This window comes from Boleophthalmus pectinirostris, unplaced genomic scaffold (assembly GCF_026225935.1).
Source record: "Boleophthalmus pectinirostris isolate CB_2022bp ecotype Guang Dong unplaced genomic scaffold, ASM2622593v1 HiC_scaffold_20, whole genome shotgun sequence".
Classification (NCBI taxonomy): domain Eukaryota; kingdom Metazoa; phylum Chordata; class Actinopteri; order Gobiiformes; family Gobiidae; genus Boleophthalmus; species Boleophthalmus pectinirostris.
Genome location: NW_026571153.1, coordinates 15,324,470 through 15,347,109, shown reverse-complemented (window position 1 = coordinate 15,347,109; position 22,640 = coordinate 15,324,470). Strand labels below are relative to the sequence as shown.

At 38.9% G+C, this 22,640-nt stretch overlaps 2 protein-coding genes across 2 annotated transcripts in view; one reads left to right on the top strand and one right to left on the bottom strand.

Annotated features, from left to right (window-relative positions):
- Positions 1-2,549: 2,549 nt before the first annotated feature.
- Positions 2,550-7,676, bottom strand: LOC110159329 (cytosolic beta-glucosidase). Its single transcript, XM_020923879.2, has 5 exons — positions 7,516-7,676; positions 6,679-6,903; positions 4,810-5,612; positions 3,824-3,947; positions 2,550-3,083 (listed from the first exon to the last, which is right to left on the bottom strand). The coding sequence occupies exons 1-5, from the start codon at positions 7,568-7,570 to the stop codon at positions 2,893-2,895; spliced, it is 1,398 nt and encodes a 465-aa protein (XP_020779538.2). The 5' UTR covers positions 7,571-7,676; the 3' UTR covers positions 2,550-2,892.
- Positions 7,677-7,935: 259 nt separating this feature from the next.
- Positions 7,936-22,640, top strand: part of adgra3 (adhesion G protein-coupled receptor A3) — a 30,640-nt gene continuing 15,935 nt past the window's right edge. The window contains exons 1-3 of the mRNA XM_020923898.2: positions 7,936-8,831; positions 17,222-17,293; positions 22,307-22,378. Coding sequence (XP_020779557.1) covers positions 8,605-8,831; positions 17,222-17,293; positions 22,307-22,378 — 371 coding nt within the window. The 5' untranslated portion in view covers positions 7,936-8,604. The remainder of the gene's footprint in view (positions 8,832-17,221; positions 17,294-22,306; positions 22,379-22,640) is intronic.

The following is a 22,640-nucleotide window of genomic DNA, read 5'->3' as shown; positions in this document are numbered from 1 at the left end:
GGAGTGAGAGAGAAAGAGAGAGATTTGTATCTTGGCTCTTAGGAGCAGCAGAGTTGACGTGTTTTCATCTTGATGTAGAGGCAACAGTCTAATTATACCAATACTCCAGGGAAAGCGCATATGAAGGCAATTAGTAAATCGAAAACTGTAATTATTTCCTACAACTTAGTCCCTTTCCACCTGTTACGATACATAAGAATTTGTATAGCTAATCAATAATTTAGTCAATTTATAGTGACTCAGTGAATTCTCTCTTTAATATTTCATAGTGCATGTCAAAGTATAATGAGTTAAGTTGGGTCAAATGGTTTTTCTCTTGGTAATTTGCCAGAATGTTCCTTCGGGTAAGAGCCTGTGATTGAGCGTTACAATTAAACGCACTAATTCATTGTCAAAAGCAACTTATCTATACACTTGATAGATTTGGGACTTAATTGGAAAGCACATTTAGAAACGGTTTCTTAGCGAGTTCCTACATCATGGTCTAATCACAATAAATCCAAGCTTCACAGTAATGAATTGAAGTCGAATATTGGTAGTTGGGCTGTTAAAGACCGCTTGAGTAAATTATTCAAATGCTAATTAATGTTTTAAAGCTCGCCAACTTGCAATTGGAACGTTATTTCTGAGGTTTTTCACAAGGAGATCCTTTTGACTAGGGTTGGGCGACATGACAAAGACATTAACAGGTTTTTCCCTCATACTGATCGATCACAGTTTTTGATTTGATTGAATTTTGTCCCTCTAAATACAAAAAAATCTTCCAGGAGTCTGAACTGAGCTCCAAATCACATGCTTTTCTGACATATGATAGGCTGTACATCTCTCAATTAGAAAAAAAACAAGCTGATCATTGATGACAGGAAATGAAATGAATCTCAATTAAAGTTTGATTGATTGCACAGCCTTACGTTTGGTTAATCTCCTATGCTGGATCTTTCAAAAAATGCTAGGATACCTCCATCTTAGAAGAAATTTATCCATACAATCCTAGAAAACCATTAATGAGACAGACTATTGGCTGGGAATTCACGCTCCCACAGCTGTAAAATGATGAATCATGGGAAACGCAGTTCGGAGCGTTTTTGTCCCCAACACAGGTGGCACATATGTTCCATAATCCTCAAATCGCAGCCTCGCAAACTGCTTGTTGTGTGACTTTAGTAAGTGTTTAATGGTTTGCGATTTGTCACTAGCCACCGTGTCAGAAGCCGAGATATTAGATCAACTTCATTAGGACTGCAAAAGTATGAAATGTGGTTCGGCTTTGTGCTCCGAGCGGCCCAGAGACGAACGCAAAAGGCAGTGGCATTATTCATGGTTGCACAAAAGCTTGTTATTCATCATAAGACAAAGGGGAATCTCACCCGGCGTGACATAGATGGAGGAGGGCCGCGAGGGTATTACTCACATCTGTTGAAAACTATGCACAGCCAACTGGATGGCACCATACACTGTGCTTATAAATGCAAACAAAGTCTCCAAGCAGCCAATATAAATGACATTTGCCTTCGCATCTCAGCATAAATATTAATTGTGTTAAATCTGTGATGTATTGTGGTTACGCTTGTACCACCAATAGGAGGCGTTTAGGGATCAAAGCAGCACATTATTTTGCAGCACATTAACAGTAGGTCTGTACAGTGGAGCTGGGTGCAGTTCTCAAACGCACCACAAGATGACAGTGTAGGCCAACTCTGAACACTGTCTATTTCTCCAAAGGTTTCAGCTCATGCTCTCTGGTGTACAAGAAATGTGATGTTTGGTTTTATTATTGTCTTTTTAATGTTTTAGAGTTGGTTAAATATTTTCCAGATGTTCACAGCACAGAAAAACTAACTTATCTTACTTTAAATGTAGCTCTAGGGTGGCTTCTCACTCATTGGCCTCTTTTCTCCAAATAGCAGTTTGCACAGCTGTCCAAGTCACACAAATGGCATTAGCCTGTCTTCCTGTGGCGGGGCATCTGTTGCTTTCTGCCCCCATATTTTTGCCATCTACAAAATGTGCTTTTCGATGTCTGGTGTCGAGATGACTATTAGCAGTTTGTGTTTTGTTAATTTTTTTATTCTCAAGTAGTTTTACCAAAGTGTATTGTAGCTATATTTATCCACTGAAAACTTTTCTGTTGTATAACTTTTTTTCAAAGCTATGAGAACATAATATTACTTTGTGAATTTCATGTTGAGATTAATTTAAAGTAAACCTGGAGGATGGACCGCTAACTGCATGTCTCCATTAGGATAAGATTGCTTTTTTGCCTTGAATGTTCCACAGTATGTCAGTAAACTTCACTTTCTGGGGATGCCACGCCAATGTTAGGCTAAGCTATGGGTCAGATCTGTAGCAAGGCGAGCCCACGCACAGTAATAATGCGTGTTTTAATGTATTTTTTGCAATAATAAAATCTGTAATTGAAAAAAAAACATTATACATTTAACATCATATTGAGGAACATTCCAAGCAAAGCATTAACACCTCTGTGGAGACAAGCAAGTGGTGGAAATAATACACAGCCCACCTTCAGAATGAAATAGCTGAAAATAGAATGGTGAAATTGCTTTTATTTGCAGATATGCTCAACAAATTAGCACCCATTTCACATGCGCACAGTTAGCTCGCTGCTGCTGCCTGATCTGGAAGCATTACAGATACTTTGGGCATATGAGTGAGGAGCCCCACTCTATAAATCTCCAGGGAAAACTCGCTATGAATTGTGCCAGCTAGAATACTAATTTTACTTCTATTTATTGGAACTCAAGTTTATCTCTGTCCTTAAATACCCTGCTGGAGTTTGTGAAGGAAACCTCAAGAAGTAAAGCTAACTTAATATTTTTTTTAATGATATAAATGATAACAGTTTGGAAATATGCATCAGAGTAAACCAACATTTTAAGAGCTATACTTTTTAATAAGTTTTGCATATTCCTTCCCAGAGTGGTAAATGGTACGTGTGCGCTTCTCATCTGAAAAGTCAACATGAAACAGTCCAAATCTTGCACTGTACCCGTCGGCCCATTCGAAATTGTCCATTAGCGACCAGGCAAAATACCCACGGACATTGACGCCATCTTCTGTGATAGCTGAAAGGCACACAATATGTTGGCAGAATCATTTTATTATGTTTTTATGATTATTATTATTGTGAAGTCTTGTGCACCTAAAATGATACGGACATTGTATTTAACATGTAGTGTCATTTTGACTACCTCCCTGTATCAGGTAGTAAATCCTATGCTCTCAGCACATAACTTGCTTTAGAAAATGTTAAGAGTCTGGATAACAACTAATTAATTGATGGATACATTTGGTGATGATAGTGAAAGAAAAATTCAAATTCTGCCAACTGGACAAACGTTTTAGTGTAAAGACGTTTCGCTGCTCACCCAAGCTGTTTCCGCTCAGATTGCAGATACACTGAAACTAACACACCTGTTACTTTTGGTATAGATAACTCCCCCTCTAAGTCATTGTCCTCCAGAAATCTAACCAGAACTTAAGAAGTCATTTGAAGGAGTGGTGAAATGTCTTCACTCTAAAACTTTTGTCCAGATGACAGAACTGAATTTTCCTTTTGCTATGGATCCCACCTGCACGACTGAGAGATTACATGATGATTACGCGATGATAATTTCAGTAAACAATTGCAAAGTAAAGTGTACAGCAAACATTTGATTAGCTTTGCAGTCCTAATGTACTTCCCAGGTAGCACTGAAGCAGGTCACACATCAGTGGTGATATAATTTTGCTTCACTGTCTGTACTCTCACTAAGCATAAGCACATTCTCATAACACTGATTGGGCACTGATTAAACTTATTTACCTTTCGCCACCTCGCTGATAGTTTGCTTGTAAAACTCAGCCCGCTGAACGTCCTCCATCTGTAACTGCCCCACCTGAGCAAACCCGTTCTCCGTAATGTGGATGGCCGGATCGCCAAAGTTTTTCTGAAAATAAATCAGTGGGACAAATGTTATCAACAAACAAGGCATATCACCTCACCTGCCACCTCCTACGGAAAGAAAGATTGGTCTACAGTGTGCCATTTAGCTCCGATTCAACGGTGGCGAGCTCGAGGTAATGGGCTGTGACAAGGCACAACAGCAGGAAATTGGTCGTTTGCAAAACACTTTTCAGCAAAGTAACTATTTCATTCAATGTGACAGCACTAATGAAGCATCAGTGTGTTTTTGGGGGTGTTAAAAAGGTGTTTGCCGCATACAAAATCAATGCGAGATGCTAAACAAATGTCAGGTGTTTTGCTCATTTAGCTGAAGGCAATGCATCTTCCTATCGATCAATGTAGTTTAACTGTGGGTGAGAGAGAGACTTTTAAAGAGAATGAATTTGTCAAATAAAGTGGTTTTGGTTTGACTTTTTCTTTTAGGCGGTTTTGAACTATTTGTAAAACACAATCATGCATAACATTATAACATTCTATGATATGCAGGCAACCTTTTTGAGCCTTTTGATAAATAATGATTCTGCAGAACTGAAAAAAACTGCAGAAATAGGTTTCTAGGTTAGTTTAAAACATTTTAAATCCAGGATAATTATCATGATTTCTTTTGTAGTTCTTACTGGTTAATGTATATTTATTTAATAGACCTAGTTTCTTCTTTATTTTTCTTCATCATTGGCAAACTAAAAAATATTTTGAAACCCGTAAAACATACTAAGCAATAACCAATTTAAAAGTTAAAACAAAGCCACTCAAATTAATATCCAAAATGTCCAACAAGACCTCAAGTATTTTATTTAAATTTTCAATGGCCTAAAGACTATTCAGCATTGATGTATAGTGTTCACCTTGATGTAGTTGAGAAGTTTCCTTAACCCATCAGGCACCACTGCAAGCCAGGACACTCCAGAGATCGGCCATGATGGATCCAAGACGTCCTGTACATCTTGATCACTTTTCATACTCAGTTTATCAAAAAGACCACTTGCTGATGTAACTTTGCGTGAAGTGTAATAGTTGAGAGCAAAAAAATCTGCTGTCCCCAAAATTGCAGGTTCGTCTTTGGAGAAAAATGGCAGCCGTGATTCACCAGTGTAACCGTATTTTTGGCTGTTAGCTTCAATAACAGTTCTCATTACTTCTGGATAGTCCCCGGTCACAAAGACAGGGGATGCGAACCAGCCAAGCGTAAAAGCAAAATGGCGTTGTGTGGCGGCGATATCCTCTGCACAGTCTGGATCTAATGCCTCTAACCAATCACTATTGAGAGCAAGAGAGACCAATCCTTTCTGCTTTGGCCTGAAGATCTTGTCATAGCTATGCCAAGCCAAAGCATGGGCCCTTAGCATGTTGTGGCCCACTAGATAAGCAGCTACCCCCGGTTCTTTCAATCCTGGAGCGTGAATACCATCTTCATGCCCAAGTTTGGCACACACGTATGGCTCATTGATTGTGATCCAAAGTTTAACACGATCGCCAAATGTCTGGAAGCAAAACTGGGCATAGCTGTTGAAAAATGAGGCAATGTTTGATGATTTCCAGCCGCCCTGGTCTTGTAGAGCTTGAGGCAGGTCGAAGTGGTAAAGAGTGACTACTGGTGACACGTGAGCAGCAAGTAAATCATCAATCACCTTATTGTAGTACTGCACACCTGGAGATGGATAAGAAATAGATTATGTGCTTATTATATGAATCTGAGGAGGATGGAGCAAATTGTCAAGTTTAAAGGGGTACTGTGTAGTTTTTTTGGTCGAGGGTTCACCACCTGCTTGTCTTCATGGAGATGTTATTGCTCTGCCTGATGTTCCACATAATGGCAGTAAAGTTGCATAGAGCACCTTTTATGTTAATTTAATAATGTTATGTAAAAATGTAAAATAATCTAAGTAGAATGATGTATCTGGACTAAGGGTGGGCAATATTGACAAAAAATTATATTTTCATATTTTGTAGGAGTATCCAGACAACAATGGATATTTGGGCATTTCAACAGAAATGTGAATGGTAAAATGTGTCTTTAAAGGTATTTGAAGTTTAAGTATCATGCAAATGAGAAAGGAGAGGAGTGTGAAATATAATTTTTCAATCGTACTGAAGTACTTTTTTCTTCATAGTAATAAAATGAAAAATAATTATCAATATCTTTGAGGCATATCTTAATAGAGATTAAGATAAGTGTTGTGTTGACCCCTTTTGACCATTATTACAGGTAAACAGCACATTTTCAGTATGTACTACTAAATATCGGTATATTGGGATGATATTTGCACTTTTAAGTGTATTGGCTATTAGCCTTAAATCCACAGTAGAGGCCAATATTTTGTTTAGCCCAACTAGCTGCCTAAATATGCATGAACACTTTACACTGAACACTCTTTCAACACTTTAGTCTCAAGAGACTACTGCAAAAATGTGACTACACTGCTCTCTACAGTTTGTAGTAAAACAAGGTTGCGGATGAGTTCATACTGTTCATTACAAAAATCGGCTTCATACTGTTCATTACCAAAATCGGCCTACTACTTATCGGCCCTAAAATATCAACAGAGGTCATCAGTCTTCAATTCTTCTGGATTCTAAATTGGTATCAGTCATGAAAAATCACTTGATCTCTATTTACTACATTAGAAGATGGCATTTTCATTCCTGCCAAGAATTACACAGACACAGCACAGAATGAGTAAACTACTGAAATGAGTAACAGAACTTAGAAATACCTTTGTGATTGACATGTTGAGTGGTCCCATCAGGCAGGAGTCGGGCCCAGGAGACGGACAGACGATAATGCGTCAGTCCAAGCTGCAGGATACATTTGAGGTCCTCCTCCCAGAGCTCATAGCTGTTACAGGCCACATCTCCGCTGTGATCCCCAAACACTCTGCCCGTCCCGTGACTAAACGTGTCCCAGATACTCGCTCCCCTGCCATCTGCCTGCCAGCCACCTTAACACACGCAAATTGTTTCATTGAGGTGGATAATTACAAAGACAAATCAAGCTTACATTTGGGACTATTAAATGAGTCCCTGGAGTACATTAATTGACTTTGTACTGCAGTTAAGAAGATTGCATGCAACCTTTTCCAGTTTTCCACACAGACATTAGCTCAGGTGGCAGAGTGGTAGTCTTATAGCTGGAAGGTTGGCAGTTTGAATCCCACTCAAGCCAAACTGCCATTGTGTCCTAGGGCAAGACATGACTATTTGAATGATTGAGTGGGTGTTGGTGCAAAATACAGTGAAAGTCAAAAGAGGAGATTTATGGATGAAGAGAAAGGAGATGCAAATGATAAAATGGGAAATATAGAAGCTGATGAGAATATGGATATTCCTTCTAGAGTAGAAGTACTTGTTTAGTATAGTATGTAGACACTTGGAATTTAGGCATACTCATTGTGTGTTAATGTGTATTATTTGTAATGCTGCTTGTGCAACTAGGCAAGTACATAATAATACGCTAAGAACCAACAGCCTATAGCTAATTAAACATAAAAAGGTTAAGTAAACTATACTTCTCTTGGTGTCGCACAAGTGTTGCAAGACTTGTATTTACACACCTTCAATCTGATAAGCTGCGGTTGCTGCTCCCCACGCAAAGTCACGAGGAAACATACTTACAGCCTAGAGTCTATTCTATCGATTAAAATGTTGTAGATTTGTAGTAAACTGTTGTACAACCCGGCCATTTAGCCTCCATAAAGTCCTACACATTGCACCACATGATGCTCAAAACAGGAAGTGTGATGAAGTAAAGTTCACATTGTTTAGAAAGTTGTTCAAAATGAATATATAATACACTGACATAAACAAAATTATATAGATATGGTCTCTATTTTGTACACATTTAGATAATCGTACTTCAGATGCTGTTTACAGTTTCCAGAATGTGGCAAAAGTTACGAGTCTGAGCTTTTATTGTGAAGGACAGAGCGGAAGTGGATTTGAAGAATTTGGATTTGTTAAAACAACTGGGGGAGAGTGGCTTCCGAGGACCATAGGGCAGGACTGGGCAGGACCATGGGAAGAGGACTACTCAATGAACACTGAGGAGCTAATGGATTTTGGGGAAAAGAAACATAAAACGTCAACTTTGGATTTGTTTAGCTGTAGCACTTCACTAAGTTACCCGTGTAGTTTCAGCGGCTGCGTCCCGTCCTCTGGACCTGGAGTAATTTCCTGTTTAGTTCCCTGGAAAGTTGCTGGCGTCGTGTAGTGTTAATAAATCAAAGTGCAGGGAAAGAAAATGTGTCTTTAAAATGCTACCTACGAGTACACCATCTTTTTTACAAATACTTAAGATTTCAGACGCGTTTGGTGAAAGAAACGAGAGGGATCTGGAGCCACGCTATTCCCAACAAAGAAGCTCTCTCAACAACTGGACAACTTGATTCAGACGTGAACTGCGCTCGGCTTTCTGTGGATTACTAAAAACAACTGCAGCAGTGCCCAAAGATAGAAAAACGATTCTCAGTAGATGCTTTTGGCGAACAAAGACTAGCATGAGTGTGGTCAAAGCTGGGCAAGAATGGACGACGAAGACACTGGGAATGATCTTGTTTGTTTTTGTGTTGGAGCCTACCTTTTTGGACACGTTTATCTAACAAAGCCACGGTGCCAAAGCTAACCACTAGCTCCGTTTAGTGTTAATGTCTCTAAATGCTGTCCATTGTTTGTTATCACGTGCGAAAATGAGTGCGGTTGTGTGGCAGTTGTTTGCGGGTTTGCTGCTGGTTGGCGCCGGTGACTCGGCTCTATCATCTGATTGTAAATCATATGATGAACGCTCCAAGAGCAGTGGGAAAGTGGTGTGCAGCAACATGGAGCTGCAGCAGGTCTTACCGCCGGACTCCTTCCCCAACAGGACGGTCACACTGTGAGTATTACTGGAGTTTACATTACTACTATACTGGCAGCCCACTCACAATCAATCACTGCCACAAAGTTTCTAAGTACATGCATGCTCACCTCTGACACTCTTCTGTTTAGTTTAGTCTTTATTTGAAGAGACAATATAGCCTGCAGACACATTAAACTCATAAAAAACAGATGTTCAGCACCAGATTATTGCTAAATGGATAGTTTCCATCTGCAGGCCCTGATTTGTAAGAATAAATTATGCAGTTACATCCATCCAGTCAACAGTAAGACCAATTCTCAATGTCCACTGTCAGATCCACTCACAGCATTACGCATATAGGCCTATAATCATAGGTTAGCTTCATCTTATAAGATATATTTTTACCTACCATTTTCTGCAGTTCACTATTACTTTTATTGTCAGTCCATACTTGGGCTGGGTATCATTCAGAAGTTGCCAATACGATACATCTCTCAATACAGTGAGCTTACGATACGATTCAATACGATATTTCAATTCAATTTGATATGATTCTACAAAAAATAAAGGCAAAATCATGGCTGTGATACTAAAAGTCTTTGTTAAAACCACTTCTTGTGCAAAGTTAATATGAAAAAAGCCCATTTTAATCATCAAAACAGTGAAAATGTCAAGTGTGTTTCATAAATTAGTTTTCTTCCTCTGAACAAGCAACAAAACTGTAGCACTGTAACAAAATAATTTAGTCAAATATACCAAAAAATGCTCTTGGCGATTAGGGGTGTGCAGAAAAAATTTGAAATGTCAATATATTGTATAGTTTAATGTGACGATAGAGTATCGTTATCGTAGGCTGCTGTATCGATATATGGCCAAGAGTATTTTTGGTATATTTTACTACGTTTTTGTTGCTTGCTTAGAGGAAGGAAACTCATTTATGAGACACATTTGACATTTTCACTGTTGTGAGGATTAAAATGTGCATGTTTTCTATTACCCTTGCACAACAAGTGATTTAACAAAGACTTTTCCTATCACAGCCATGACTTGGCCATTATTTTTTACTGAACTGTATCGAATCGATGTGAAATATATCGTATCGAATTGAAAGTGCACTGTATCAAGATATGTATCGTATCGTGGCTGTGTATCGAGGTATGTATCGTATCGGCAGCTTCTTAATGATACCCAGCCCTATTGGCGATATATCGATACACCAGCTCACAATATTGATACTGTATCATTACATTGACTGATACGAAATGTCGATATTTCATTATTTTTGCATACCCCTAATCCATACAATACTCACCAGGATAGTGTAGTAAATTGTCCCATGTTAACAAAAATAAAATAAAACCCCAACTATACAAATATGTAGGTCTACCAGCATGTTTGACACTTGTTTTCTATCTATTTGCACCCTTCTTTCCCAAAGCTAAACTTGTCAGTGCTTTGACAGCCATCCATCATCCATCCACAGCTGCACACTGGAACACTGTAAATGTAAACCCCACGTAACTATATCCTTCCTGTTGTGGTAGGCTTCACACATAACTAGATATTTTGGTATTTTGTACACTTGCCTAGGTCTGACCCACTTAGAAACAAGTAGTACAATTGCTCACTTTTAGAGATTTTCTGTTCTTGTGGCCAAAAATGTCTGCAAGACCACCTACTGTGTAAGTATGAACTTGGCTACTAAAATGCTACTGACAAATGCCCAACGGAAATAAGCAAAGGATTTTAACTAAACAAAGCAAGATGGCACTGGTGGAGGACTAAGAATAAGACTGGAAGTGGTTTAACTTTGTCTGACATTATTGAACGGAATGCACTTTTTTTTTCCTTTTTAAACCTAAATGTTTTGTCCCCCTGAGCCTTTCTGACAGTGATGGATTTAAAATTGATTCAGTTCTGTGTTTTTTTGCAGTCTTTGTTGAGTGGAGGTCCCCCCAGACTTAAGATGATGTAATTAGAGAGAAAAAGTTTCTTTAGGATTCCACTGCCTCCACCTTGGCCTTTATGTTTTGTTGGATAAGGCAGCCACCCTCAATCTTTGGGCCCCTAAGTTTCCCTGTGGACATGAACGGCAATGCAACAGCACTTTATGTTGGCGGGACAGTTTTGGTGTTAATTTACAGCCTGTAAAATCCCTCAGGTGGCCTAGTTTTATGATGTCCTCCTGCTCTGGTGCTGGGGTGACCATGGCCTGTGCCTCCTTGAACTAGAACATGGTGGTCATAGTTTGGCTTATTGAGAAATACAATAAAATGGCTCACTATACTACACCGAGAGCAAATTATTACTTATTTTTTCACCACTGTGAAATAGAGCTACCACAAGCTTAGTGTGCAGGGGGAAAAAATGAATAGTTTATGTGAACCTAATGGTGAATGTCAATTTCTGTCATACAAGACCTGTTTTTACTTGAGATGTTCTAGAGGCATTTTGGAATCAAATAGAACTAATCCATGAACAAGAGCCGTGTGTTGAAAAATACTCCCCTTCGCTGAACTTACTGAACCACTAGGGTAATTCACTTTCTTGTTGCCAGATATGAAGCATAACCACAAATCTCCATTTTCTTGGACCCAATGTTGGTTCATCCCAAGTTTCATCGTGCCTCATCTTGAGCACAGAAGACTAGCTATAATTTTTCAAAGCACTGAATGTACGTCTTGTTTGACCTGGCAGGAGAGAAATGAAGTGCATTCCCTGCATTTGTTCTCTCCCAAAGATACTGCATGCCTTAGTAATCTGAGAGGAAATGACACAAATGTGTTTACAGCTGCCCCTGGCCTCCCACTGTAGCAGTTGGCTAAACTTGAGTCCTTGCATTAACCTTGATGGCATTTCTATTTAGAATTACACTGTTATGTTTTTACAGTGTGGTTTGTTGTTAGCTTCAGATTTAACTTGAAAAAGCAATTAAACTTTAGCTGCCAATTTTAAAGAAATTTACATTTTATTGTGCAGAGCACTAGTTGAATCCTGGAAGTTTCAAATGTTTTCTTTGCCATAGCTAAGACAATACTCAAAAGTCTATCATTATCTAAACCATCTATCACTGGGGTCACATTACAAGTTTATTTCTGTTTACCTGTTCGAGTGCCCCTCCACGTTGCTCTATAGACAGGAACTGACTGTAGTTAAGCTTTTTGTCCTCCCGGGCTCATGTTTCTTTCAGCGTTTGTTTGGTGTAATCGGGCTGTATTCAGAGGAGCACCTGGTTTGGAGACAAGAGCACCTGGTTTGGCCTCTGAGAAAGCAACACAGGATTAATCTCAGAGAGAAAGCAGGGATTTCCTTTCCCTCACTCAAGGAAACGCATGTTTACTTAAGTGACACATTGGACTTAAAATGGAATCCTGAAAGTTTTTTCTATTAGGCATGTCATGATGATTACTATATTGACGTATCCTTCAATATATGAAAGCTTGCACAATATATTTTTGGGCTCAATATTTATCGTGGGTTTTTTTTTTTTTTTTGCTGTAGTTGGGAGATTTGGGGTATTTTTGTTGTAATACAATAAGTTTTGAGCTGTAGAGGGTTGAATAACTAACTTCTGTTGCTAATTATTAGTTAATTCTGCTATTTACATGTTGCAGCTCAGTCTTTTTAATGATACTGTATATTTTAAATTTTGTTTACTGGGATTATCCTGCTTTATTGTTATTGTGTCAGTGGCATCAAGTAGTTTGAATGTTATTGTTTATTGTCACATATGTCTGTAGCAATATACCGTGCTTCAAATATTCTAATCGTGACAGTCCTAGCTATTCAATGGTTTGTCAGATAATTACAGATTAATAATTAGACAGTGGGTTAAGCGCTATGATTTTGCTGTGCATAGAGTCCTATTCTTTTTCGTAGAAGGAAAAATCTGCATGTGCCCCACCATTCAATGATGCTGGTTCAAGCTGTCACATGTGGTGGACAAAAGCAGTGTGGACCCATTTCCAGATCATAAGCTGTGTTCATTAGGTTCATGATCAGGAAACAGCTGGATGGTTGCCTGCTGTGCTTGTTTTTGGTTGATGGGGGAACTCTGTCCTGGCAGAAGCAGGTGAACATGCAAACTTCACATATAACCTGGGACCTTCTTGCTATGAAACAGAAACTACTCGCCTAGTGCCTTTGTCCAATTTGGGGCTGATAGGTGGTTAGAGCACTCATCCACTTACTCATCCATCATGTCGCTGTGTCTTTCTGCACCCACCTCTTCTAATATGAAAGTGTTTGTGTATGTGTTTGTGTGTTTGTGAGAGTAATTGGTGGTGGTCAGAGGCTGTGGCTACAATTTAGTCTACCACAACCATGCTGTAGTATTTTTTTATTCCCTCAAACCAACCAAACATGTTCAGATGGCATTAAATCCTTGTGGAATGACAATAATCTCATTTGTTTACTTTCCCTGACCTGCAAGTGTCGTCTCTGAAAAGCCAGTACAAGGAAAACACAGGTGCCTGCTGTCATGCATGTCCACAAGAGGATTTGTTTTTGCTGCTTCCCAAACCGTGGCTCTAAAAGGAATGCCTCTGCGCTTTTCCGAGTAGTTTGGCAGTGTTTGCGGAACAGGGCAACATCCCAAAGGCGAGCCCCTGGCAGATGTAGAATGAGTCAGTTCAGAGCCTTTAATTTAGCAGACCTGTCGGGGCTCTGCTGTGCCCCCCTGAGTCCTGCTTAATCCCAGACATGTAGTTTAGTTTTGCAGACATGAGGTAAGACAGAGTAATGTGGTTTAGTAGTAAAATATTTCTCATCTGTTTTTATCGCAATTGTGAAGTTACTTTTGTGAAAATACCCTTCTATGCGTGACATCATGGTGGAAGACTTTCTACTTAATTCTCAAAAGAAAGTAGCAAATTATGCAGATGTTATGCTGTGATCCACATGCAGTAGATTCTGTTAAATAAAAATTAGGAAAGGTGGTGCTTAGTAGGGCGAGGTATCATTAAGAACTTGCCGATACAATACATACCTCGATACATATCTCAATACATAGGCCACGATACGATACAAACCTCGATACAGTGCACTTTCGGTTCAGTACGATATATTTCAAATCAATTCGATACAGTTCCATAAAATAAATAATGACAGTGATTTAGGGATGTAACAATAACCAAAATATTGTGATGCTGTGTCGTCAAAGTTCTCACAATAATATCGTGGACCATCACTATATCGAATTACAAGTCTCTTTGCTTAAATGAAGAGTTATGGTGCAGTAATAGAGAACTACATAAACCATGGTCCTTTGCTCCATTTGAGTGTAGACTACAAGAAGAAATAACCGTTCTAAGCACTTTTAAGTCTTCGTTCTTTGGATTAAGTCTTGTCAAGACATTTTAAAAGGCAAAAGTAGCATATTAACAGTTTTGTTTGCCTCCACAAAATATCACAATAAATATCGGACCGTGAGATGTATATCGTGAAAATATCGTACTGAGAGATTTGGATATTGTTACATCTCTAATTGTGAGACTCCCCACCATATCGTGAGGTTTCCCACAATATCGCAGTAAATATCATACCATGAAGTTCATACCGTGACGATATCGTGTCGTGAGACATGGATATCGTTACACCCCTAACTGTGATACTAAAAATCTTTGTTAAACCATTTCTTGTGCAAAGTGAATATGAAAGACACCCATTTTTATCATAAAAAATCAAATGTGTTGCTAAAACGAGTTTCCTTTTTTAAACAAGCAACAAAACTGTAGCACTGTAACAAAATAACTGAGTAAAATATACCAAAAATACTCTTAGCAATATATCGATACAGCAGCCCACGATATCGATACTGTATCATCACATTAGGCAATAAAATATATCGATATTTCAATATGTTTGTACTCCCCTAGTGCTTAGAATCTATAGTTTATTATACAACTTTGGTCACATGACATTTTTTTGACCAGCTAAAATGGGATCATTTAATTCTGTTTGGATATTTGGCAGGTCATTCAGTTCACCTCTATTACTTGCTAGAGGCGCCCACCGAAAACGAACCATTGTGTCAAATTCCCTGACTTCTTCAAGCTATAGGAAATCTAGGCCATCACATTTCATATTATTAGCTACGACCGCAAGTAGATATTCCGGTTTTACCTGGAGCTTTTCCATAAATGTCTGAGAGATTTATGGCTTGTGTATCAGGAGACAGGATATACAGTAGGATTCCCCCGCAGCTCGCTCATGGCCTGAACTCAAACAGCTCTTATCTATGCATCAAGATAAGCCCCGGCTGCCCCCTTCTTCCACAGCCTATTCAGGAGTTGCCCCAAGACATTCTGTGGACGCGCTCATTTGGGTTAGAGACGACAGACAGGGGAAGCAGAATACAAATGTCCAGAGGGGAGGAGACGGATTTGTAATGGTCTCAAACTGAATTTCAGCGAATAAGTATTTCCATATTTGGGAGTGTTATTGAGGAATGTGTTTACAGTTGAATAACTCATACCATATTCATCCCATCTCGAAATAAAACTACGAATGATTTGCACATCAAGAGAAGTATGCCAAATAATCAGAGTTTGCTCAAGAATTATAGTTATGACTTAAGCTGATTGCAAATAGACAGAAGAAGCAACTGAAACTGATATTGATGGTTGTAAATGATAGAAATTCTCAGCATCTTGACTTTTCACTCTGTAATGGCACAAAATTTGATAAAATTCTCTAACCAGACAAAAACATTCATACATTTCTTGTTGTGATACAAAACAAACTGATTAAAAGATGAAAGCTTAAAAAAAACTTGCCTAGTCGAGGTCTCTTCTACCAAATTGAAGGCTCTTGGGAAAGAAGGAAGTTGAAGAATGCAATGAAGTTTGAAATGAGGTTTGAAAGAGGTCAAGAACTCATGACTCCCTGGAGAATGCCATTAGACACATTTACTTCTATGGCTTTCAGAGTCACAAGTTAAGCTATGTACAGTGCACTCGTTGATCACATCCACTCAGTGTTTAACCATGATAGACAGAACTGTGACTGACTTACCTCAGTAGCAATTATTTAGAGAACTGTAGCTGACTTAAGAACCTATATGGGAAAATTAAATGGTTAGATGTGGGGTTTTGTGATTTGAAATTAAACATTGGCAGTTTTGCACTTAGTTTTAATACAAGTAGACTAATTAGGGATGTTGCAATAACCGAAATTTTGTGATATTGTGTTGCCAAAAGTCTCACAAAAATATCTTGGGCCATCACAATATATCGAATCACAAGTTCATTTGCTTAAATTCATTGTTATGGTGCTGCAATAGTTAAAAAAACAGAAGGAACTACATAGACCATGATCCTTTGCACTGTTTCAGTCCAATCTATATGTTGAAATAACGGTTATTTAGCACTTTTAAATCTTAATTATTTGGATTATGATGAGAGAAAAGCAGCATATTCACAATTTTATTAGCCTACATAAAACATCGCAATAAATATTGTATCGTGAAAATATCGTATCGAGAGAATTGGATATCGTTACATCCCTAAGGCTAATATAATTGAATGTTGTCGACCATATTTCCTTAGTATAAATCTGTTTTCCATATTGTTTTTGAACGATTGGACAGGACTATAACATGACATGCCAAATAATTTTCAGTGTAAATCCCCCATTTGTAACCATATATTTTCTGGCAGTGACAGAATTCGCACCCTCGTACATCGGCGTGGCCCAACATATGGAAATGTGCAAAATGGTGGCTGCAACACAGGAACTGTTTGTGTGCACTCTCTCCTCGACCAGCGGGGAGCCAAGTTCCAATTCTCCGCTGTCCAACCCTGTAATAAAGAACTGCTCAACACCCCATAATGACTCCAATGTGGCCTTGGTTTGTGGGTGCCACCAGCGTGTATGTCACCCACCACCACATCCCCTCACTGCTGGCCAACAACAAATGCAAACCACAATTCCCAAGAGTTTTTTCCTGTTAGGATTAAACTGTACTGTGGATTTCCTACAGCTGCGTAAGGCTTACTCGATTTTATGTTATTGCGATTGTCCATAGGTATTATCAGAGGTTTTTCTAATATTGTGCAACCCAACTGAAAATAATACATCTTGGCTTAGATTAACTAGCAAGCATTAAAAGTCAAATTTGGACACAGCCAAATTTGGAGTTGAGTTTCCTTCCTACTACAACCAAGCGCTTAAAACCATTAGCCATATGAAAAATATCCTTACTGGTGTTGAGTGCCCAGCGCAGTCTGTCCAAGTCATTACTGGCTCAATTTCAACTCTTCTCTTCCCGGTGGCATGACACATTGAAATCTGTCAAATTGTAGCCAAGGAAAGACTTAATGTTATAATCTTCGCTGTCTTGCTTACAAAGCTCAAGCCACTATTCAGTCTGTTGTCTCAAGCTAAAATGTGTGTATTTATGCATTTTCTGTTCATTGTTTTCACAGAATTATGAACAACAACAAGATTCAAGAACTCAGAAATGGCTCTTTCTATGGATTGTCCTCATTGGAAAAACTGTAAGTATTGTTTTGTATTTTCAAGTTCACCAATGAGTTATTTATTTCACTATATGCTTTCTAGTTTAATTGTTTTTGTTTTGTTCTTGCTAAAGAACCATGGAACAACCCAATATGATGCTGGGTTACTACTCTTAATACGTTGTAGTATCAGAATACTTTTGAATGAAGTTTAGTATTTAGCATCGTTAAATTTTCATTGATTTAACATGTGGCTAAAGGTTGCCACGCACTATAGGATTTTTCATTTTTAAACGATCTTTAAACATGTGACAAAAAGTGCACACCACAAACATGAGAATCTTATGAGATTTTAAATCTCCAATCACAAAGACCACAATGGGATATGGCTGCAGACCACAGGCTATAAAGTTGTGAGCGCACCTCGCATCTGCCGTTTCCTGCCTAGAGTAAAACAATTCGCTTTGAGACTCTGAAGTGTTCAAAAAATCAGAGCATTGTACATCTAGTTTAGACGCAAGTCAAAACTGTATTATTATTTCTGAAACGTGGTGCAATATTTCAGATACAGGGATTTTAATGCATAGAAGGTTGGCGGAAAAGTACACAGGAAATAGAGTCACTATCGCGAATCTGCAGCTTCACCTCAATCTGCACGCTACCTGGAAGTAAACAGAAACATGTGAGGAGCTACTCGCCTTTTTACTTTTAAAGAATGCTTTAAACTGGATTAATAGCTCTGTTTTGTGGGATGGGTGTCATTATTTGCGCATGACAAATTCTAAGGATAATTTGGATGAGATGCTGCAGGTTAAATGTACATCTTTACAAGTGGTGAGTAATAACATCTTTTTTCGCTATTTCCTGAGTTTGTATCTTGCATCTCCATGTGTCCATGCCCCTGAGGCTCTTTTATTGACTGTTACTGTAGCATTGCTGATCTCACAGAGCTGCTCAGAATCGCACTGACACCACACACATGAGGTGCATAGCGGTTTCAAAATCGCACACGAAAACACAAAGTCTCAATACCTCCTCGAACTCCGGGAGAAGCAAATTGCAGCCTAAATTGGACAAATTCTCCTCTAGTGTGTGGCAGCCTTAACTGGAGGCGATTTTGGGGCCTCTCCCAGTCGTTAAAACTACTATACAATCTCTCTCTCCTTTAAATAATTGCAGTTTGTCTTTTGTACCGTCTGTTTATCTCCTCCTCAGTGGAACATTTAGGTCAAAACACTTCCTAATAGTACTTGCCCTCACTTAACAAGCTGGAGAAGCACTAGAGATGCACCGAGAACAGTCTAATTATAGGTGTAGCCGCGGGGAATATTTTGTTTGTCTGCCTGGTGACATAATCGCAGCAAAGTATTCTGGGATACTATCTGTGTAGGCATTGGTCCGGCCCAGCCTCACCGCTTTGGTTTAACATGTTATTTCAATATGACACCCGCTTGAGGTCAGGGTTGTCATCGCGTACACTTCCTTCCGACATGGACGTGGTGGGAAGTTGCTTATTGGTTGCACACATGGACTACAGGATGATTTATCAGCCCCAGCGGATTCATGCAGATAAAATAACCAGAGCACGAAGGGTGGTGCGTTTCCTCAAGGCTATGACAACACATGACTGCATTGGTATGGAATTCTGTGGGTAAATTCCCTGTTTCTCTCATTGGAATAGAATTGTAAGGAGAATTAATAATTACACTGTTTTGTTGCAAGTGGCAGGTTCTCCACTAGAAAACCTACATAGAGTTTTCATATATGCAAAACTCAATTTAGACCAAATCTCTCTTGCCGTTTGATTGAGATAGAATTAGATCGATATTTGGATCTTTTAATGTGTCAGCTTTTGGCCTTCAATCTCCAGCAAAGTATGATATTGTCTTTGGTTGATTTGCTGCCTGAAAAATATGCACAAAACGTTATCTTGACACTTTAATAGGAAGAGGGAACTCCACTAAATGTGTTTAAATTGCATAATTTGAGGAAAATAATCAATCGTCCCTATAGATAATCTGTATCGATCATGAAACCACCATATTGGTCGATCTCTAATTGCTGGGAAATGTCTCTCTCATTGATTTACAAGTATATTCTTTATCATTACTGACCTAGTCTGAAAAACAGTCAGATATCTGCTCCACATGTCTTCAGGAAGAACATACACTGTGCTGAATCTGAATAAAACGTCAAGCTTTGATCCTTCTACAAAGAGAAAGACAAAAGCATTTTACAGAACTACTACCACGTTTACCCCCAAAAACTGCCCCATAGCCCTTTTCTTTTTCAGCTCCACAAAGGAAGCTGGCTTGAGCTAGACTGCCAGCCTTTGTCATTGTAATGAGTCCACCAAGGCCAAGAGGTGTCAAGCCTGTGTTTTTTGGGCTAGTGCCTCACCCTCCCCAAAACCATCCTGCTCACCCCTCCCCCTTCTTCAATCACACCCCAAACTCTCCCTCTCTCTACAAAGTCCAAAATTCTGCACAAGTCTATGCACGGCTCTCCATCTTGGCTCCGACACCCCCCCTCCTTCCTGTTGCTTTCACCACTCATTCCCTTTTCGAGTCCACAAAGAAAGACTGCCTCATTTAGACTTGCCTATATGCAGTCACAGAGACAGCAGCTGGCCGAGAGTGCATGCCGAAGAAGGGGGTCTCCAGAATCGATTTCGCCTATCCAAGAGCGCAGCGTGAAATTGCAAAGTAACTGTGGAGACCGCTGTGTTTTGTCAAGGGCCAAAGGTGTCCCTGCTTGGAAATAAGCCACAACAGAATCCCCATTATCTCACTCCTGCTCATAGGAATGGAGAGCCAAGCTAGGCAACTGTCACATGCTAATTCCTGGCTAAATCCACTGCTGTGGTGGAATGCTTATTGTGGAAAACAGAGCTCGCATAATGTCTGTAGTGTCTGCTTTCTCAAGAATGCAAAGTCTCAAATGAATAGGTACTGTAATTTGTTAGAAAGGTTTGTGTCGTAAGAATATTCAGGAATTTACCTTACTATTTTGGGAATTGGGTCACCTTCTTGGTTCTTGACCCCCATTCTTGGAACTCTTCACTTTTAAGTTGTATCTTTTGGACTTGATTTTTCCAACTCGCTATAAGAATGAAGAGAAGTAAATTTGGAAATTGTGATTAGTTCAGGCAGAACCCCATAGTGACCATTTGAGAGGGAATGGCGTGGTACAAAAAGATTTAAAATATTTAGCTGCTGTCTATTTTAGAGTTAAGAGTTAGTTGAGCGGCGAATATTATTCTCTGTTAAAACTTCATGTTACTTTGTGGATTCAAGCCTAAATATTGAGTCATACTTGGTACATCAACTGAATTGAAATCGCAATTGAGTTTGCAAAATTATTAAATTGCTAAGAAGGCTGCGTTTATTTAGATAATCAAATGCCCTCTGCAAAGAACAAAGTGTCCAGTTTATATAAAAAAATCTTGTTGTACATGTAGGCTAGAACTCTATAAACATATGGAAATGAAATTCATGTGATTCTTGTATTAGTTTATTAGTTGATGTTTCAGTCTCTCAAATGTTAATGTTCCTGGAGTTGTTCACGATGTATACCCTGTGCAGTTTATACATACATCGAAAATCGCATTTTTTTTAACAGTCATGCAGCCCTAGTACCAAGCTCTACCAAGACAACTCTTGTATTCCTGTCATATCTCATACGTTGAGACAAACAACAGTACTGAAAACCTAACCTCTTTGGCAGAGGGAATAAAAATAAGCCCACAAGCTCCAACCTAAATGTTTGCGCTCCTAATAAACACTCCAAAAGTAGCTCTCACTGGATCTTTTAGGGACAATTTTCAACGCCCTGCCTTCTCATTTTTCTCTCATCTGGTTGCGCACATCAAAAGTCCCGACCAGCAATAGATTTTTCTGCCTGCGTTCTCTATAGCCACAGTGAGATGACAGCTCGTCCACATCAAACGGGGAGAGTTACCCAGAAGGCTTTGTGTGGGTTCAGGTGGTTGGTAGAAAGCCTCTTGAACTGCAGTGTAATGAGTGACTAGGCAGTGCCAGCGCAGGTGAGCACCGCAGGAATCCTGTGACGGCAATCCTTTGAACCTCCAGGGAGAGACGGATCGCGTGTTTGTGTGTCTGTGTGGGCGTGTGCGCGTAAATCCTCCTTCAAATAGTCTGACATATCAAAGGCCACTTCTTTTCAATTGCTTTTGGGTGTATGTAGGGTTGTATAATGGGTTTAGTACATTACAATGAAATCACTGAGGTATAACAAGAAACTAAATATCACCTATGTGGATGGTTAAAATACAGGTCAACTGTATAAAGTTTTGACGCAGTATGTTTGTGTAGGAGTGTCTGGTTAAAAATAGGGTTGTCAAAAAGTCAATACCCAGAACATATATACTCACTCAACTATTATGCAGAGAGAAAAAAAACACAAATAGGACAGAATTAGACATTCATTATGTTTTAGAATTGTCTACTTAAAAGGCACTATTAAATCAATGTATATTTTGTGTTCCTGTATTATGCAAAACGTAGTAATGTGAAGTGGAAGCCATGTTAGAATGTTATTACCTCCTCAAAAACATACCTGGAATAGTTTTGTTTCATTCAATTTTGATTTGAGAAATCATGCATTATTAGACTTCTCCAAAGCTCAAAATACTGTTTCACCTTTATGGTATCATGAAGTGTAGTTTTAAGGTCAACAACTACCTTTTATTTTTTTGTTCAGTAGAGGGCTAGGGCTGAAATTATGCAAATGATTGTAGTGAACTTGTATGGAGTTTAAAAACACAGCAGCACTTCCTGTTAAACATGTGTGAATGAAACAAAACTCAGCTTCAGTTATACTTGTGATGAAGAAACAACATTATAACATACTAGATGAGAAAATGATGTTTAAAAGTACATTATTGTGAAAAAAAAAAAATAGTTTTTTATTATTATGAGTCAGTTCTTTAGTATAGAAAACAAGGTTGAAAGTTGTGGGGCTTTTTTCTTTTTCATTTTTCTCTTTATTAAACCGCCATGACCTAAATATTTTCTTCTTTTCTTCTGACAGGGACCTGCGGAGTAACATGATCAGTCACATTGAACCAGGAGCTTTCCTTGGATTGGCATCACTCAAAAGACTGTAAGTATATTAAGGCCTCTACAGCTTAACCAACTCCCTTAATGTGACTTCTGAAACTCTTTGTACACTCGGCATTTGCACGCAAGCTTCACTGGGATTTTTCAGACCTATTTAATACATCCAAAAGATCCAAATTCTTCCAACGCTCTATTTCAAGTCTGCACTGTAATTACTGAGAAGCTAATTGCCTGAAATTAAGTGACTAAATCTGCCACATTTTTAATCGCACGTTTGCAAATTCAAAAAGATTGTGATTTGTTTC

Coding starts and splice junctions, on each gene's coding strand:
- LOC110159329 (XM_020923879.2), bottom strand. CDS start 7,570: ATGTTTCCTCGTGACTTTGCGTGGGGAGCAGCAACCGCAGCTTATCAG. Junction 5,613..6,678: donor TCAACATGTCAATCACAAAG/GTATTTCTAAGT, acceptor ATCCATCTCCAG/GTGTGCAGTACTACAATAAG. Junction 3,084..3,823: donor TATCAGCGAGGTGGCGAAAG/GTAAATAAGTTT, acceptor TGTGCCTTTCAG/CTATCACAGAAGATGGCGTC.